At 40.9% G+C, this 21,249-nt stretch overlaps 1 protein-coding gene across 2 annotated transcripts in view; it reads right to left on the minus strand.

Annotated features, from left to right (window-relative positions):
* sema6a (sema domain, transmembrane domain (TM), and cytoplasmic domain, (semaphorin) 6A) overlaps nt 1-21,249 on the minus strand; it is a 98,008-nt gene that overhangs the window by 44,895 nt on the left and 31,864 nt on the right. For both annotated transcript variants that reach the window (XM_063897543.1, XM_063897542.1), the window contains exons 2-4: nt 12,743-12,917; nt 11,819-11,936; nt 959-1,019 (exon numbers count right to left, since the gene is read on the minus strand). In XM_063897543.1, the coding sequence (XP_063753613.1) occupies nt 959-1,019; nt 11,819-11,936; nt 12,743-12,842 (279 nt within the window). In that variant the 5' untranslated portion in view covers nt 12,843-12,917. The remainder of the gene's footprint in view (nt 1-958; nt 1,020-11,818; nt 11,937-12,742; nt 12,918-21,249) is intronic.

The following is a 21,249-nucleotide window of genomic DNA, read 5'->3' on the forward strand; positions in this document are numbered from 1 at the left end:
CACACACACACACACACACTGCCTTGGTTTGTAGGTCAGCTCTAGCAATTACCTGCCGGTTAACTACAAACACACAAACAAACAAAAACTCTTTCCCTGTCACACACACCTATCATTCAATGCTAAGTTATATCTCATATACAACCACATACATTCACTACTTCCCACTCCCCCTCAGTGCTGCCTGAGGGGCAGCTCTGATCTGATGGTTCAGACCGCTGCCTACCCGCCACTGTTGTACAACATGTTGGGGGCTCGGCCACTGATTAAAGACCCTCGGTCATCAATCAATCTGCACGTTTCCTATTGGCCTTTCATGTGCAGCCTGCTCTCATTAAGACCCACTCGGCGGGCTTTGACATTGAAGTGAATGAGGTGGAGGGATAGCGGGTTGCTGTATACAAGAAAATGGCCTTGTTTGAATCCTGTTTGCATACATTATTTTAAAGGCAAATGATGGCAGTGAGGAGTGTTTGGGATGGAATGGATAGGGGGTTATTACATTCGAGGGTCTATGTAAATATGAAGCGCTTTATGAATAATCTGAATATATACAATGGGATCTACTTCCTCTCTGCATCCATCTTGTCTTTCTCGCCCTACTGCAATTAATCTCATCCTGCCCTTTTTTGTCCTTTTCAACCTCATGTTCCTCCCCTCCTCCCTCACTTCCTTTCAGCTTCCGTTACACGCCCATCAGATCTTCCACTGTCCCAATGAAGAGCGTGGATGACGCAGGAGGTTTGTGAGCTGATTGATTGAATAATCTTCTTATCAGGGTCAGAATGGCCAGCATGGCACCGGTGAGTGGGTGAGTAAGTCTTCTGGCAGGCACACATATACACCCACGTGCAAACAAAAACAGTGTGGCGCTCCAGATCCAGGTTATTAGGGTTACGTTGTCAACCACGACACACTGAGAACAACACTTCCTCAAAGAGACAGACGTCTCACTCACCTTGCTGAAAAAGATCTCATCACTGTTGGCAGTGTCTGTGTCCACCGTGTATATGTGATCCCTGCGAGTGAGTGAGGGAGGGCAAGAGAAGGAGGGAGAGAGATGAAAAGATAAGAGTCAGACAGCAGCAGACAGTCAAAAAATTCAACAAACAATAAACCCATTTTTCTTCTTCCATGTTTTCCCCCTGCAGGCAGCGGACAACATCAGAAATAGGGGCTTTGTATAAACTTTGTTCAAACTTCAAAAAATGACAATAAACAAAAGGAGGCCAGAGCTATTTGCTCTGTCAGACAGAAACAGTCAACAAAGGTTTAGAGCGTTGTGGCGCAGGCCCCAGGACAAAAGCCTCTTTGTCCCAGAGAAAGGTCTTGAGGGGGGCTGGGGAGGAGGGGAAGGTTGAGACGGGAGGTGCCAAGTCACTCAGAGCTGTTCAGGTCAATTAAGCCTAGTGTTAGAGCCACAGGAAATCTATACTAACACTCATTATAGCTCAGACAAGAAGACTTGTGTGTGCTGGCCTGGAAACATACAGACTTCTCCTGTATTACAGCGTTCTGCCATATAGGCCCCAGCAGGGCATATGGAAGACATAAAGCCCACAAGGGTTAACTACATCTCAGACAGACGGACCGGCTGGACCCGGCGTGAAGCTACACCTACTTACTGTGGAGAATTAGGGTGCAGACAGGGAGAGGGAGGGTGCTGTTGTGGGGCAGAAGGTGTCAGCGGAAAATACAGTAAGAAAGGGGGATTTACCTCGTTTGAGAAACAAAGGTGACCATGCCAAATGATGTAACTGCTTTAATTTGTTGGAGATTAGCTGTTGAACGCGTTTTTAATCAAAGTCTGTAACAGTGGCATCGTCAGACTCAAGGCTTAATTACGTTCCAGCTCCCCAACCTGCGCCCAGCCAGTCTGCCTGCCTTGCTCTCTCATTAACTAAATCTAATAAAGTCTTTGGAGGAACAGGCATCTTGAAATGAATCCACTTATATCGCTTTCCTGGGGGCCAACGCCATCTCCTCGAAGATAAAACACAGTCTACTGTACATTATCAGCCACAACGCTTACATTGAATAATTAATCTTTGAGAGCAGTTGAGATTAAGAAAACAGAGATGCTTCTCCGGTAAGGCCACAGGCTAAATCTCAGTACAATGTTTACTTTGTTTTTCTTCATTGCTCCTTCCTTTTAATTTCTACACTGACAAGTAAGTATGAAAATGATGAAGTACAAAATACCATATGTAACTAATATGAATATTTAAAACATATATGTAGATGACCATACATTCAATATTGGAATCATCTACTCAGAGTATAACAAAAGCAACCTATCAACTTAATTCATAAATGAAAATATCCATTTGTTATTACAGAGCACAGGATTGTGACTCCTTTAAAAAAGCAGTTTTTGCCTTAACATAACATGCTTTGAAAAAATCATTTTCTTTAAACCCATTAAAATTAAACACTGTTTCATGTAATATTTAGCCATGAAAGGAGAAAAGAAAAGGAGGTCACCTTTGGGTCACTGAGACGCATGCCATGCCCAAATGCCAGATGCTGACTGTCACTGTGCAGTCTGCTGTGACTAAAATACAAAAGATTCAGGCCAAAATGTTTTTTATTTAGGCTCTCTGGTACCAGTACCATTTCATTTCTCGGGCAGATTGATGTGGATTGAATTTCTGGGGTTCCTGAAGGGCCCCTTTGTGTTTTACTGTTTTTGTTCACCTTGTTGCCAGGGTAACAGGATGCATACAGTATCGTGTGACGAAACAGTACATTGGATTATTTAAATTACAGCTGTAATTTGTCAAAGATAAAATCTAAAAATGAACCAAGATAAGACAGTGAGGAAGAAACATTTTAAATGGAAAAGAAAGGTGATGTCGGATAGGGGTGATGGATGATTTAGACTTCAGCTATGTCTCCTAAAGTTCTCAAACTCGCTAATCGAACTTCAGTTATATCTTATTATTAAAATTCGAACTTTATATTAAAAAGACAAAACTTAATCACACGCTATTAAATCAGAGGATTACTTTGCGGCTTTAGTGTAATCCCTTGGGTTATTTTACAGCCTGCAATTTTGAAGCAGCTCATGAGTAATCTGTAATTGACTGCGCCATAATTTTCGACAGTAACCTTCCCCTTTCTTGTGCCTCTCCTCTCCTCTCCTCTCCTCTCCTCTCCTCTCATTGTCACAGTGCCGACAGTGACCTCGAGGGCTGAGGGCTTCCAGCCGCACGCCTTTGGGTTCCAGCTGAGATTAGAGGGAGCCAAGCGATGAGGCGTCCCTCAAACATCCTGACTAGAGATGGAGAAGGACAATGGAGTGGCTGTGTCTGTGTCAACACCAGCTCTCTAAACACAGACATGTGCAAGGAGACCCCCCTCCTCCTTTTACTCCAACATGCTCACACAAACACACACATGGACCCTTTCCCCTCTTCACCACTGCACCTGAACTCATATTACCACATACTTACTCCCTTCTGGTGTGTGACTCACATCTATATAACTTCACAGTGAAAAAAGATAGTGAGTGAGCAAAGGAAGGGTATTCAAGAGTCTACAAAGGTGGCATTGTATGTTGTAAACCATTAACTACAACTCCAATTAAGTTAACATCATTGCAGACAATTTTCAAAAGCAAACCTGACATTTTAAAATCGATTTTCTACCTTCCAGACAGCCACTGGTTTCCGTTTATCTATTGACCTATGGAAATCACCTTGCAGAGTTGCTAATCTGCTTGAAATACAAGACACATCACAGCCAACAATGGATTGAATTACATTTCTGGCAAAGTTAAATTATTGTCATGAAGTATAATCTGACATGTGACATACTTACTCAAAGAATTTCCATTAAAAAAATGTATATAATAAAATAATAATAATAATTGGAGTTATTGGATATCAACACCATTGCTGAAAACAACAACCATTTTGTTTACTGATTAATCTGCTGATGATTATTTTTGATTTATTGTTTAACCATTTGGTCTTTATAATGTTTTTAACATTATAAATACCAAATGGTTAAACAATAAATCAAAAATAATATTATAATAATAATATTCAATCTACAATCCTCACAGAGAAGCTGCAACAGGATACCTTTTTTGTTGGAATTTTGTTTAAAAATATATGATTATGAATAGTATACCAGTATCTTTAAAAGTATCTGACATTTTCTTGTTATGACTGTTCAAAGCCTAAAGCAGACTGACAGCCTACTGACCTAGAGGCCTTAAGCCGAGGTCAGATTTCAAGACAGTTCATGCCCACTAAGAATAGTTCAGACTAACAACTGGCCGAGTTCACGCTGCCCTTCTGTTGGAGCAAGACTGTAGCTAAAAGTTGCAACCTGAATGCAGTTCAGAGCAAATAAGATTATTTGTTTTCTGTAGAAACATTCATTTTTATTACAGATGTGCAAATTAATATTTTACTTAATTTATGAAAATGAAGTGTTCTGATCATTTGAGATCAGGTGAATTCCTATGTTTTTTTATAAATCATAGCAAAAAATGCAAAAATACTTTTACTCTAACTTAACTTACAATTTTCCTTTGTACCATAAGTGTAAATTCCTTTATCTAATGCATTTCTTACTTTCATATTTTCTTTTGAGTGTTGAACCACTTTCCCCACCATATTTCAGACTGTCTGCAGCCTTGAGACAATTTAAACTTCATGATGACTCTCTGCCAGGGTTTTTTGAACCTATGGATGGTAAAACAACCATCACTGGATTACTTTGATACTGAAGAAGGCCTAAAGATGTTATGATTCTCAGAAAAGCTAAACGGTGATAAGGATGTCCCTTTCTTTGACTTTTAAGCAGATTTATGGACGTTAATTTGCGAGGGACATTAGATCTCTTCCCCTGCACCTCTACAAATCTCCAGCACTCCCCTGGGGAGACAAAAAACCTCAGATCTCTGCCAACCACATGACCCAAATCTAATCGGTTTAAATGGATCTCAGACTCAGAAATTTACAGTGCAGACTGAATTTGTCTAGTGGAAACAGGTCTGTCCTTCGCTACTGTGAACAAGAGACGTTCTTTACGGAAATCAAACCAAGATGTTTTGCTGCATGTCGTTCGCATTCCCATGTTTTTCTCACCCTCAAGTGTAACCTATGACTCAATCAGCTTTTACACAAAGAATAAGGGTCTACTGTTTTGTGGCTGTGCTATGAATTATAAAACACTGTTTGACAGTTAGGAAAACGAAATAACAAAAGCCTTTGACAACCAACAAGTGCAGAACATTAGTTTTCAATGTGAATCACTTGTCGGGGGCTTTGAATTTCCCGAAATTCAGTGACAGAAATGTGTGAGTAGGATGGAAGGTATGCGAATATCTTCTTAGACACAAATGTGGAGTCACTGTAAAAGGATGACAACAGACACAGAAAGAGCTGAATGATCAAGATAAGACAGTAGACCAAGTGAGCATGGGCAAGAGTGTGAGATAGTGTGGCAAACAGGGGTCTCCGTCCGACATGGAGCCCTACGTAACCATGAGAACACAGAGGCTTTGTGGGGAAGAATGTCGTTTTCATAACAGCGCATTTCTTCTGGGGTAACTGAGGGCCAGCTGTGTCCATCTGCAGGCCCTTTGTCAAACTATGTTGCACTCCTTTAGCAGAAAAGAGCGGAACCCGATTAGCATGCGCCCCGCACCTTTTGCCACCACCCCTCTTTCCACAAACTAAATGCCTGCACGTCCGACCTCCTCTCCACCTCCCACCCCTTTTCTGTCACATCACCCTCTTCTCTCATTTTTCTTCTCTCTTCATAACTGGATCATTGGTGAGGGAGGAGGGTCCATTGTACATTGTCTTTGCATCCCCTGGTTCAAATCCCCTTAACAAAGTGGATGGGAGTGAATCGGGGACTCCAGCAGGCACCTCAGGGCAGTGAGGCGAGTTGCTGAGGTTCTGAATAGGCTAAGGGCACGGAGAGGCCCTCGCTGATGTGATGGCATGAAATACAACAAGCCAGGGTTCACTCACCCCCAGGTTGAGGCAGGTTGTTCTTTTCGAAGGTTGAGATTCTCATTATGGTTTTCTACATTCTCTGCACATCCCCTCTTGTGAGTGTGTGCATATGAGTGTATGCATGTGTGTGGCTGGGTCAGTAGGGTGAGGCGAAAGTTTTGAGCCTGCACACTTAACGCAGTTAGGCAGCCATGCAAACTAACGGCATAAAGATGTGGTTAATTTTACATTTATTGATTGAAATATATCCAGTAGTCTCAAAATATGCTTTAAATCTTTTAGCTTTTTGCAAAAGATCCCAGTAAGTAAGGGGATAAGTAATTTTCACTCTAATGTTAGTAATGTACTTTCCAATAACTTAAATTGTGCCAATAAATGAATGACGTGCACACAAACTAAGAGAGCATGCCCTTAAGTAATATTTCTACATTTTAATACATAGTAACCAGAAGTGATAGATTCCCACCGTACCCTCACTATATCCAAATATCTCGATATTTAGAACAGATTTTCAATTGACTGACAACTTAACATTTTAATTTGCATTGCTTTGACATTGGGCTACAAAGCGTTATATGTGCACCTGTATTGCGTAAACAATATATAAAGTAGAATAACAGCTGTATAAAATTACTCTCCAGTGTATAAATTACGGGAAAAAATGAAATAAATGAATGAACTGGGAGAACATACATTACTATTGGCAGGCACTGTGTATTTTAGGTGGATAACCATTATGTGAACATTTTCAGAAAAATGTAGTATTTTACAAATCTTCAGAGTCACATTTTGAATGGAAACTTCTTCCAATTTGTAATTCAGGTTATTATGACAGCTGGAGCAACAAACTTTATTTCAGAGTGTGGACGTGGCTGGATGCCGCTGGTGCTGCGCAGAGAGGGAGAGGAGGCAACCGTGTAATCCCAGTCATTAGTGGGTTTTAACAGGATTTGGTGCAGCTACAATAATGGAGACTCTAGTGGCCTCCGCCTGCGAGACCCAAAGAGACCCGACAGGGAAGAGCTGCGGCCACAGAGGCACGACTGTTGCAGAGGACTCGCCCGAGAGAACGTAATCTCGATGTTTGAGTGTGCATGTGTGTGCCTTTGTTTATTGTTTGTGTCTCTGTGTGAGTGTTAACGCCAACCTCAAATTTGGGTTCCGTACACTCTAAAACAGCTTCCCTGCCCTCCATTTCTCACTGCCCCCCCCCCACACACACATACACACCCTCTCTGGTTCCCATGCTTCCCAGCCTCACAGAGGGTGTAAACAGAGTATGGTTGGTGTTACCATGGTGAAAGCCTACTGAGGACCAGGAATGGTGACTATGCCCTGCATGTGGAGAGACCAGTGGCATGCTCGCTATACAGTGACAAATTCTCTCACACGCACAGACACTCACACACGTGCGCGCACACACACACACACACACACACACACACACACACACACACACACACACACACACACACACACACACACACATACACACACACACACACACACACACACACACACACACACACACACACACACACACACACACACACACACACACACACACACATAACTATGTATGGAGTGTCTGTCTTATTCTATTCTCTTCACCTCATGTCCTAACCCTCACAAAGAAAAAGTTGGGTTTCTGCAGTTTTCATAATTTCTATCCATGACTTAACATTAGGTTGCTGCAATCTTGGAACTTATTGACTTTGGTGATAAAGAAGTCAGGCAGTCAAATAATTATGTTTGAAACCGTTGAACATCCATCATAGATTACAAACCTACTTACTTCCTTGCTCACTTTTAAACTGTTGCAATCCAGGTGCACATACACTATTCTTTTAGATGACAGGACAGTATTACAACATTTTGATATTGCTCACTTTTGGCTTCACTTCCAAATTTAATGGTTTAGATAATCAGACAAAGATGTAGGCTTGTTTGATCCTGTCGCATCATCTGACTACTCAACACTTTTTCAACATTAACTTTGATAACTGCCATGCTCGGCTAACTGGTAGAGACAGTGTCTCAAACTATATAAGTAGACACACTTTAGTTAAAGAACATCAAATCCCATCTTATTTAACCGTTCTTCACAATGCTATGTTTAGATAGCATGATAAAGGCCATAAGCTGGAACACATGGATCTCACAATATAGTTAGTTTTTCTTTATATTACAAATGCTGCTGAAATGTTGACCTTTTCAGATGAAGGAATTCTTACAAAAAAAATGCCTTGCTCTGAAACTAGAAATAGTTTCCACAAAGGTAGAAGAACACACACACGGGTTAGTGCTGGCATCTTTAGTACTGACAGCTATGAGCTTCATATGTTAGAATGAAGATTAAAGTTGGGTTAAAGTCTGAAATACAGCTACATGGCTTGTGGCATCAATCAATCTATTGATTAAACACACACACACACAGCGTTACATGACATGGCCTGCTCTGGCTACAGCTGTACACCTGCACACCCATATTCATGTTCACACCCTGGCACAGATATTTTTAGTGATCAAAAGGATAAATCTCCCACTACCCTGTGATGAGTTATGCTGTACATAGTGTATCCTGACCATGAAATATAGACTGCTGCGATAGGAATCCTCCTGTGTCCATCTCTCACAGCCGAATCAAAAACTGTTTATTGCTTTTACTGAACGTGACTCTGCTGCTAAAGACCAAAACATGACAGCAGACACATAAAGCCATGGGCTGGGATGTTTTTTTATGTTCATTACCCATTCTTTAATACATCATGTCTCAGTTTATCCTTGATAATATACAGCTGATTGCTTGCTACCATAAAAATGTGTGAAACTGCAGCTGCACATAGGCCAACTTGGTACAAGGTTGAATCACACGCTCATCAACAACTTCACAAACAAAACCCTCTTGCTGTAATTCACATCTATTTTCTCAGTGTGCAACTGCATCATTACAGAGAGTGACTTTAAGAGGGACTTATTATGCGTCCCTCATTTTTTAAGAGCAGCTATTTGATGAAAGTTAAAGAAATGAACACTATACTCAGTCCAATGGCTGTCTTCTTGAAATTGAAAAACAAAACTTGGTTTTTGATGGCCTGCATATGAAGAGACATCTGTCTGGTATTGTATCAGTGTGTACTGCCCTTCTAGATAACGCACGTGATGGAAACTGAGTCATGGAATAAGATTCAGAATATTAAGGGACAAAAAAGTCATGAACTAAATTCATAATAACCGTTCAATGTTTATGAGTTTGAGGGCTAATAATAATTTACACACATTGGAAAAGCCCTGACCTTATTAACCATTTTCTTCAATAACTGCCCACATATAATGCCTGAAAAGGACAGCAAAAAGAGCGTCTGATTCGGCTAAACCAATGCATTTTATTCAAGGCTCAAACTCGAGGATGATTTATCAATCACTTCATCTGTTGCTGAGTTTCTCTGTTGCTAATGACATGCCTCTTTCCCTCTATGGATTAAGCCACTTTTGGCTATTTACAATTTCCTCAGTTGCTATGTTTGTATGCATCTCACAGCTTTAAAATCTTCTGATTCTATTGCCAGCACCAACACAGGAGCCAAAGAGATTTAATACACTGAGCAGCCATTCAAAAAACAGCCTGAAACAGTGTTGAGCTTTGGACTGTGTTCACAGTAGCCATCTGCAAGCTGCTGCACACCAAAAAGAGAGGCTCACTGGTCTAGAGGCATGATGGCAAGGCTGTTTGATGCTGGCCTCAGAATAAAAAAGTCATTTAACTTGACAACCATCGTGAAAGCAGCTATTGATGTTGCCTAGTTTTTTTGCCTGCCGCATTGTTAGTTGTTTCATGACTCATGACTTGCTGTGTTGACTATTGGCTCACTTTCACATTGATTTCTGTAGTGGTGATAGTCTCTGCTCTTTGCCTTGAACTGATTGTCATTCATTTTTAACATGTCTTTATTGATATCCTGTTAGTGACCATGGATCTTTATGCACTGGCCGTCATTTGTGTGGCCATGTTATCGACTCAAACATTCTTCTCTATGTCAGGATCAATGGCGGTCATCCGGCCCGGTCTAATCTGAGGAAGCCATTCCAGTTATTCAGGGGGTCAAATACCTCGGGCCATGTGTCAGAATTCCAGTCCGCTTTAAGAAAATATGTGGGACTAATGCTCCAGGTGACCTCACACATGCACACACACGCACATACGCACACAACTCACTGCAGGCACAATCACAGGCTGTAGTGCCCAGGCCAACAAGCACACTGACACATGTTATCCCAAAACTACCACCATATGCACACTTACAGCCACATATCACACACTAGAAATTACTTTGAAATCCCTGCAACAACTGGTCAGCATACTCAACTGGGCTATACACACCCTCCTCCTCACTCACACTTACACACTCACACAGAAGTCCAATAAACCCTCTGCCTCATTTCCCTCAGGCCCCTGAAACCCCATGGGCGACAGGCAGACCAAAGTCTTTGGCGCCTCGACAAACACACACAAACACACACACACACACACACACACACACACACACACACACACACACACACACACACACACACACACTCTCTCTTTCGGCCTGTTTCCTTTTCCACACACCTCCTCTTAATGACCACAGATATGTTAAATAGCTCTGCCACTTAAAGCAGCCACCTCCCTCAGCCACTTAATTTTACATGCTTTGGAGGAAAACAAAGGAAGACCCCTATTGTGGCTTTTAACAGTATCCAATCAAGCTTGCCACTCAATTAGCCATGAACTACACAGAATAACCACATAAGGATCCATTTTATTAAGGGAGTTTCAATGCTGCTGGAACATTGAAGGTAAACTTGCCTGTTGAAACTTTGGACATGAACCTTTGTTAACAGATTGCTCACTCTGCATAAGGTGAAGCAACATGAACATAAAATAATAATGACAAGAGAGAACACAAAATCAATATTGGTTTGCTCCATGTCTCCTGAATGTGTGATTGAGCTTTATTGTCTTTGAAAGATGAGTCACACAAAATTAAAGACATGCAGGTGAAAAACACATTGACGGATAGACATAAACCAATAAAGGTAGATGACAAACAAGTGGGTAAAGAGACAGACAGGCAGAGGACCAAACTGTTTTTTTAGAATCGATTTGCGAGGGCAACTTGGCTGCCAACAAATGAAGAGGAAAAATGCCAGTATTATTCCTGTATTACTGTTTATCGACAACATAAAATGAGCAATAACGTTGTCTAAATGCTGTATTTAGAGCATAAATATGGATAACATGAAGTCGTCTTTTCTGCAGATGTTGTTTTTATCCGTATAAGTGTGTGTGTTTGTGTTTGTGTGAGTGTGTACGTCTGCCTAGGTGTTAAAAAAAAAACACGCCACAGGTCTGCAGGGACATAGTACAAGGTAAAAGGGGTTTTGGCAGAAGGCAGGCCCAAAATAGAAAACTACAAAGAGGTAATGAAAGAAAAAGTCCAGACTGCAAAGTGCTTTAAAGTCTCAGCATTTTGCTCTGAATTAGTCCCTCATGAGACCAGAACTTTGAAAGAGAACAGCACCACAGGGCTCCAAAGTTAAGTATGCTAACCTAATTGCTGTGCATCTCATAGCACTCAACCATTATGAAGTTAAAACAAGTTAAAAATGGCAACAGTAGATGAAAAATGATCCATCATTCATTCATCCTAATATACAGTAGCCGGCATTTATATTTCATAAAGAAAAGTAGTCAAATTTGTCTTCTCTTACTTTCTGTTTCTATGTGTGAAATAGAAACATAATTTTCTATTTGATAAACACAAAAATCTGAACAAAAAGCTCTTATCACGTACCTGGCAGCAATGTATAACGTCCTGTTCATGATCATGATGAGCTGGATATCCAGTTTGTGCCGCTGCGTGTTGTTCCTGCCAGGTTTGTGGCCAACAAACGCCGGATACTGTTTTGTGTCTGAAAGGAGATGACATAAATTAATCTCTGTGGGTGTAACATTTATAACAGTAATTGTAGTAATAAAGCATTTTTTTTTATCAATTACTTTAGGTCAAATGTCAACCCATGTGTCTTGAAACGCCGCCACAGTTGTTGTTTGAGCTCCTCTTGTGACCATAAATTGTAGACTAAAACTGTGCTGCACTGTACCATACAATTTTGCTATTGCTAGTGGCTCTAGATGAAAGCACTTGGTTTGAAAAAAACACTCTGATAGAGGAGCGGGTCTATGTGAGGCTGGCTGGCCTCTCTTTCTGTTCTCCTGGCCAGCAGTGTAAGGTGCAGCTTTAGGTCCAAAGAGAGCAGGACGGGGCAGGATGGAGGATGACACAAATATACAACCAGAGAGGAACAATGACCATGTCTTTGTAGCCTGCAACAGTATTTACATTATCACACACAGCATTAGAAGCCCAACAGAAAAATAACGGATTATCCTTTGATGTAGGGTGGGCTCCGTTTCAAATGCTGCTTTAAGTCCTTCATTTTAGAGTGTGTAGAGGGCCTATCCTTGGGCGCCAAATTACACTCCATGCCTCCAAAGTGCATTCAGTAAAGAGGGAGGTGGGGGTTGCAGAGGAAGCAAGGGTTGAGAGGGATGTGGCAGAGCAAACGGATAAAACGAGAGAGAGACACTGAGAAGGGGGATTTGCAAAGGGGAAGACAAAGAGGATAGGGAACAGAGTGCAGGGAGAGATTAAGGGAGGACTCATAATGAGAGGAGGGACAGTGTGCAAGAAAGAAAGGAAGGTGTATATACTTACAGTTGCCGTGTGAGATGCTAATAGGCTCGCTGTCTTCAGGGAAGCCCGCCCCGGCTATTTGCAGTAGCGTGAAGTAGAGTAACAAGGCCTCTGACCTCATGGTCGCACCAACACTGCTGCTGCTGCTGCTGTTGCTGCTGCTGGTCCTCTGCTGGTGCTAAAGATTTACCTCAGCCTGCAAAAAGAGAGTAAGAAGTGATGAGGGAGGAGATAGAGAGGGATGAAGGAAATATATGGGGGGAAGACAGGAGGAAAAAATAGACAGAAAAAACAAACTTTTTCAAACAAATCTGTTTTCACCTGACTGCCTCCTCAATTACTTTTCCTCTGCGGTTTCTGCATTCTTTGTATGAAACAAAGAAACACAGAAGCACGAGGAGGGAAAGCGAGAGGAGGCAGAAAAAGAAAGTAGTTAGCCAAACAATTTCAAGTTCACCTGAATAAGCTGTTTGTGCATTTTGCACAACCCATTGCAATCTGTCAGAGATATATTTATATATGCATTTTTGATGACTCAAGTGAGCCGTGTTGCAAGCGAAACAGAATTAATTGGATTATGGTGGTAATATGCGTCATAGATCGATGTCAGGCAGAGAAAATCTCTGTGCCTCTCTCTCTCTCTCTCTCTCTCTCTCTCTCCCTCTCTCTCTATCTCTGTGTGTGACAGGGTCTTAGTGAAGTGGGTGAGCTCTTTTTGAGATTAGCCAACTGTAAAAGTATCGGCAGTACCTGGAGATGGGTTGGCTGGTTTGGCAAGTACCTCATTTCACAAATGTCACCTACAAGGGTAGTGATCCAACATCATAACTCCTAGAGTCCGATGACTACCATCACATCGGAATAGCTATTAAGCTCCTCAATTCACCACAGGTTTGGTTAAAGAACCACCTGCATGCTTTTACTTTCCTTACTCTCCTCTTCAAATCATTTTTCGTTGCACTTAGGCCAACATGCCAAGTGTTGACTCCCTATTGTCACTCAGTAAGCATGATGACTGCCTGTTTCCAGGGAAAAACACCAGGAAGAGTATGTACCGTTGAATTCCAAGAAAACGGAATGTCCTCAACAATCAAATTTCCTTATGTTATGTATGTAAACCAGCTGAAGTGAATTGTATAACAGATGCATTAAATTCTGTTGATGTAATGTCTTTATTGCACAAACCATGGCAACTGAGTTTTTCTCTCCTGCAGTTTGTGGCAACAAATTACACCCATAAATCATCCAAGACAATTATTGCGTCTGTAATCTAATCAAGAATAAAGCATTTAATTTACATAAAGCCCTTGGTTTTTTCCACAGTTGAAGCTGCAGGGGTGAGATTTTGCCGGGAAGATAGAGTAAGGGATGCATCAGGGATGAAGAATTGAATAAAATAGTCGATTTTATTTGATTCTGTCTGATAAAAGTTGTTTATCCCACTCTGTATTTTCATTCGCTATGTATGTCCGAGGGGGGGGACTAAGGGGGGGCCTTGTCGACCGAAAAACCCTCTCTCTCTCTCTCTCTCTCTCACACTCTCTCTCTCTCGCTCTTTCTATGCTCCTGTGAATCTCATTCAGGGGAGGAATGAAAACACTATTCACAGGGAGAATCACTTTAACACTGAGGAGAATACCAATACTAAAGCCTGGGTACGACCTTGATCTCACAATCCGTTCTCCTCCCTCCTTTCTCATTCAATGGCCTACTCCTCTTATCCTTACCCTGTTTTTTCTGTACCACACTCTATATTTAATGAAGAGAAAAATACAAAAATGGATTTCCCCTCACCCTCACCTTTATCATAAAGTGAAGTTTGACAGAGCTACACTTGCGCAGTGCATTCAATTTTTCTACAAATCGTAAACAAAAAGCTGTCTTTGTCTTCTCTCTTCACGGTACAGTAAACCTCTGGACTGAAATTAGTTTTTCTCCTGAACCTTAATCCGGAAGTCTCCAGTAATTGACTGATTGATGACCAGGAAGTGGCAGGAGGCAGAGAGGTTACCTCTCACGGAGCTAACACAGTGAATGATGGATGGTGGTTTCAATGAGCAAGAACACAAGATGTGATCTGTACCAGAGCCCAATAAATGGAAATAATTCAGTAAATATATTTTTAATATTATGTCACAATCAAATGTGAAGCTATAATAGTTGCTTATTAATGTGATTGTAGATGCTGTAGTATCATTCTAATGAATCTCATGGGATTCATCATACTCCAGACATTGATCTTGTGCGGAGAATTGTTGGCTGCTGAAGGCAAGGCACATCCTCCATCTATGTCAATGGGGTGTAATACAAGGCTAAAAGCTGTTAGCCAAACCATCTCATGCTGCCTCCTGTGAAATACTAAATAAATGTAGCCCAAAAAGACTTAAGGGAAACTTAGAAGCCTTCCAGTTGCTCTTTTGTTACCAGCTGCCCCACATGGGTAACAGGAGGGAGCGAAACGCAGTCTGTCTTTACCGAACTACGCTCTTTTTGTGGGAGAGCAAATAGCTTCCTTGTGTTAGTGTGACGGTTTGTGTGTTTTAAATCTTCATTAAAAAAATACGTTTTTTGCTCAACACTGTAGACAAACAGACAATCTGAGAACATTAGGATCCAGAAATGGAGGCTTCAGATCCAGATCATGCGTCAAAACTGCAATAATGAATTACCTACAACCACTGAACCACAGTTGCGCAGGTGGAAGTGTGTGTGGAGGTTTCTGGATTTCCTCTCTAGTAAGCTCTCATTGAAAAGCAACCAAAGAAACGACATAAAGAGTACTGTGCCTCCTCCTCGGGATTTTAATAGATAACATTTTAAGAGCCTTAGATGCCATTCCCTTACACTTCCTGCACTCTTTCAATAATAGAAGCTTGTGTGTGTATTTGTGCATTAGTGTGTTTTTGCATGTGTGTTAAGCAGAGAAAGGAGTGTTAATCAACCCGGTTGCTGGCAGGAGGCCACCAGCAGGTAATAAAAACACAAGGACCCCCCAGAATCTCTCTACATACCCACGCCATCTTATGAATTACTACACACATGCACACATTTAGACTCAAACACACTCCCCAGTCACTTCGTATCCTTGTGCACTCAGCTAAGACCATGAAAATAATAAATAAATAAAAACAAATAAACTATAGCTATATTAGCAAATTTAATTCATACAACTCAAATCAGCAAAATAATCAAAGACACACACAGACTGACACAGACTTTCTCTACCCAGACAGAGCACCCCCATGGGGGCAATTGCCTAGAACAGCATTAACTTGAACAATAAACACATTATCAGGCCTAATGATGTTATTTTTTGCTGTGGCATCAACATGTTAGCTACGGGTGCGTGGAACTTAAACATACACACAATAACACACGTATATTAGAATCACAAGGTCAGCCCTACTGAGCTTCAGGTGAGGAAAAGGAAGGAAATGTTACCCACATTCAGTGTGGCAGTCTAGTTAAGTGCACAAACTAACAGAAAACACAAATAATCAAGCTTAGTTGGGAAGATTTTCCCAACATACACACACATTCACAGAACTAGTTCATCTTGAGAAAGTCCCAGCCATTCATTTCCTAAAGGCCCCCACTGTGCAAAACATCAGAGAGCGCAATGAAGTGAGAGACCACCATTTAATTACATCAGAGCAGACCTGTTGATGATGGACTTCAGAGCAGCCTACTGAATGTGTCAAATCACTGTGCGGCACCTATTAATTATGGCAAACTGGCTGCGAATTATCATTTAAATAGCTTAGTATTGTTTGCGGCATAAAAAAGTATGTTTATACATGGTCATTTAGGCCGCCTTTCACATTATCGTAGAGCCAGTATTATCTGCAACTTAATTTTAATACATAAAGCTCCAGAAAATATTAAGAGACCACTCCAATTGTTTGTATGGCAGCCATAGTGTTGAATTCCAACACAGAGAAATGTTGTTTGTAGTTTATAGAATACAATAAAAAATAAACATTTAACTCAAAGACATATATACATAGTAAAACCGGAGAAACTGATAATGCTGAATATACTTTTTGTGTTATTCTGGAGGGTGATTACAAACAAATTGTACGATCTAATTTGTGTTTACTGTTTGTATTTCTCACTGCTTGCTTCATGTCCATCAGTCTGTACTTTAAGTACTTATCACATATTCGGAATATCTGCCATGTATAAGTGGCTTTACATGTATGGGATAGCTGACCTGTTGGTTAAGGACAGAATGTAGGTTGTTGCTGTGTTGCATGTCACATTATCAAAATGTGCATCAGTGAACATGATGTTTTAAGAGCATGTCATTTTGATTACTGAGATTAAAAGAGACTTGTCTTTTGTCACATGGGTTTTTGATTATAATGAAGTCTGGAGGAAGTGTTCAATATGAAGGTAGTAGCAGACTCTCATAAAGGCTGTCTGACAGCTTTCATACGAGCGCAGCAGGCTTGTGTTTATATTTGGCAGTCTGGGTAATGTCCGCAGATTGGTGCTGAAGGGTTTACAGATGACAGGAATGCCGAGAGAGAAGGGGTAGCTTACGGGCAACACGCTGCTATGTGTCTGTAGTTGTGGCCAGTCCCACATGAAAGAAGGATTTGTATTTTTAATTGGAATTTTGTAATCGGTGATGCAAGTGGAGTACCATAAAGTGTGATTGTGGTTTTGCATCCATTCAAGAATTGTGTGTAGTAATATCATGTTTGGTTTAACCATGTTGGTCCCTGTTCCTCTGATAATTAACCCTGATAATTAATAGACATCAAAGTCAAAACTCTTATTTATTTGGTAAAAAGTATTTTGCAGTAGAACTAGTTTCTTTGGACAATTAATAAATAGTTTTTTCAAAAATAAATATATGATTTTACAGGTGGATAAATGACAGCAGGGGATTTCCAGGGACTTTAGAGGTTTCTGCTGTGTGACAATTTCCCGGTGTTACAGAGCAGAAACAGACCTTACACATAAGTGTGAACACGACACCCAGAATACCAGACCACACTTAAAGTGAACACTTCTTTTACAATTCACACATAAATACCATATTGCCTAACGTAACAGAGCTTTAGACCACTGCCCATAGAATCCCCTGTTCACAGGCAGGCTAGAGGAAATGGGGTTTTGAATGAGGTGAAAAAGTATGAGTAGATTGGGTAGGTAAGAAAGACAGCCAGGTATGAAAAATACATTGATCCAAAGTATGGGGTGCACAAAAAATGGAACACATCCAACCATCTAGGGCTCCCAAATAGGGTGGATACACTGGCAGGTGTTTACACTTGTCAGCCCTGGCCTGATAAATCAGACAGAAAAGACAGGAGGAGCTGTCTGCCTGAACCCAGGAGGCCATGATAAGAGGAGAGGAGCCAGAGGGAGGAACCAGCCATTCTTTTTTAAAACAACAGCCAACTAGCATCCAATATAAGCACACAAATACAGACACAGACTTTGGCATTCAGACTCCCACAATTAGTCCTTGAACTTTCAAAAAGCATGCTGGTGTTTTCCTTTTCCTCCTTTATTTTTCATCCCTTAGATTATGCTTTTAAATTGATATCTGTATGGAGGTGATCCATCATGGTTTGATTATTAAAAGACAATGAGGTGGACATGAATGAGGCACCCTGTCGCTGTAGGCCCTTTTTTGAAACAGAAGCCCAAATGCAAAAACGTCTCCTTTTAAAGAGGTGACGGATTGATTCTGGAGGCAGGCCAAAGACGACTCAAAAAGAAAAGAGGGAATGAGGGACAGAAGAACAGCGAGAGAACAGCGGAAAAGCGCCAAATAGGAAGAACAGCAACCTAACAAAGAGATTCAGTGACTGGAGATAAGCTGCTATCTTTATAATTCTGCCTCTGATCTAAAAGCTATTAGGGCTGGACATGCATCTGCGCCTTTTAATCATTAAAAACTATTATCTGTTGCAAAGCAATGGATATCCTTTTAAGAGTGTATTGAGGACACAGTTTGTAGCAAATTACAATATACAAAAAAGAGGTATAAGTGTTCGATAGAGTAAAGGAAAGGAAATTAAAAACAAAAAAAAGCACAGGAAATAAAACAAGAGCAGCATAAAAAAAACCTAAAAGGAAAGGAAAAGATAGCAGAGACGGGAAGAGGAGGGGAGGTTCATGGGTTTTCGCTTTCTGGGAATGATCCAACGTAAACTGACATCACAACAACCCTGCCACTAGCAGAAGTCAACCGAGGAGAAAGATGAGATGAGATAACTACTTACAACTAACTAAATTGTTTTTAAAAGTAGGTCATGCACTTTTTAGGCTGTGATGAGCTCCCAAAATGACTCGGGTAAATCTCTTTAGAGGTTTAGAACCTGACAAAAATGATGTTTCATGGAGTTATATTTGTCAAAAACATATTGGTTTATCTAGTGCATTGATGAGGTCAAATACCAGCATATGGATTATTACCGTGAGCATATTAGCATGCTGATGTTAGCATTTAGCTGAAAGCAATGCTATGTCTAAGTACAGCCTTACAGAGCTGCTAGCACGGCAATAGACTATCTGGCCCACATAGCCATTTGTGCACAATGTTCCGTCACTACCTCTTAAGACGAATAAAAACATTTGTTATGGTATTATCATCGTCACTCCTGTTCTTTATTCTTTTCATCCTCCTTAGTCTATTTTCCCTTCTCTTTATCTCCTCGAGGTTGGCAGCAAAGAAATAAAGGTGCTCATTTGCTTTGTCTGAAAAAAGCATTTATGAATCAAAACAAGCCCACACTCTGTGACACACATTCAACCACACATACACACAACACAAAGCCTAACAACGTCATACACACACACACACACACACACACACAACTGGTGCTTAAGAGATTGACCCCAAAAAACGAGGTTACTCATTTAAATATCAGAACCTTTTCAGGCCTGTCAATCATCGTTGGCGATGATATAAGCGGGGCAACTTAATCAACCTGGACGCAGCTGATACAGAGCAGTGTGGGCAAGGCAGAGAAAATTGCTGCTGATAACGATATGCTTGGTAGCACATGGCCTCTGTCTCTCTTTTGATCCAATTATCCCTTTGGTCTGATGCGTACTCTGCCTGCCTCTTTTTGACATCGCCCTGTGTACTCCTTTTTCTCTTAATATACCTCCTAACATAAGGCCACACTTTTGTCAATCCCTTGAGGAGCTGGTCCTGATGCTTAAAGATCATCCTCTAGTGTTGAGTTTGACTCTGGTCAAAAGAGCAGGGGGTGCTGGAGGAGACAAACTGAGACTCTGTGTTTTTCCTGAGGTGCAGCAGAGAAGAAATAGCAGTGAAAAATGGCAGAATGTCACTGAGCTAAATGCCACATTAACTCCACAGAGAGAGAAATGGTGGAATGACTGAAGCTCAGCGCCCTGTGGAGCAGCGATGGGGGTGTTGAAACTGTCAAACGGCGTAATGCACATTTTACTTGGAAACTCACTTTACGGAGGCCAACTGCAGGGCTCCTGCAGGCAATACTGCGTCATGCCTTCTAAGCTTAGTCATGATACAAACCTAGGACTCCCAGCCTGTAATGTTTGTGTGTCAAGTATTGCTTTAAATTAGGCTGCCTGGGGTTAAAAATAAATGAAAATATTGTTAAAAACGTGTGTCCAATACAGGAGGAACTAAATGCAGGGGCGGATAAGTCTTGAAGGGGGTTAAACACATCCTCCCTCAGGCTCTTGTCCTCAGTAAACATCAGCTAAGCCATCAGCTGAGAGAAAAATAACAGGGGATTCATTTTTGTGAGTCTCTGGTTAAGTATTTCCAAATCCAAAATGCATGAGACCTAAAATGATTTTTTATGTCATTTCTAGAAAGGGAAAAAACTGCCTCGCTAACAGGAAGAGGGAAAAGCTTGATAGACTTGCAGCAATTCATGCATACAGTAAGTACTTTGAGTCATAGCAGAAATTAGATTGGGTATTTAGAGGAGTATAGCAGAAATAGCTGAGGGAAACTGTGTTCCTGGGGTAGTTTTCCCATATATTAAAGAGATTGCGCAATCAATAAAACAATAGCTGTCTGGCTCAAGAGGTAGTAATAGTTACAAAACCTTTTACTTGACAGACCCCGACTGTAAATGAGAAAAGTCTCAAAGTCAATATTCAACAGCGGCTCACTAAGTGGTTTTTATTATATGGATATAACATGCTCAAGGAGATTCGAAGGCAATTTTTTTATCCTTGCTGGACCTTGACTAAGTAGCTATAAATTTATAATCAATATGGCATTTAGGCCTTTTTATGAATACATGGAAATCATGTGCATCAGTCTGTGTAAACTACATTTATTCTGTTCTTTGAAAGAGACCTTGATGGAAAAATAGCGCCTGTGTTTAACCTTGTGCTGCGGTACGACTCACTGAGAGAAATGTCAAGACATCTGGGAAAGAAGTCTAAATTCCCTCCAAGTACGTAGTTTGCAATGGCAAGACTATATACTGTATGTTCACTGCATTTCTTATACAGCTGTTTTTGTTGTGTTCTTTCCCTCTCTTTGCAACTTAACTGGA

The sequence above is a fragment of the Eleginops maclovinus genome, chromosome 12 (assembly GCF_036324505.1).
Source record: "Eleginops maclovinus isolate JMC-PN-2008 ecotype Puerto Natales chromosome 12, JC_Emac_rtc_rv5, whole genome shotgun sequence".
Lineage (NCBI taxonomy): Eukaryota > Metazoa > Chordata > Actinopteri > Perciformes > Eleginopidae > Eleginops > Eleginops maclovinus.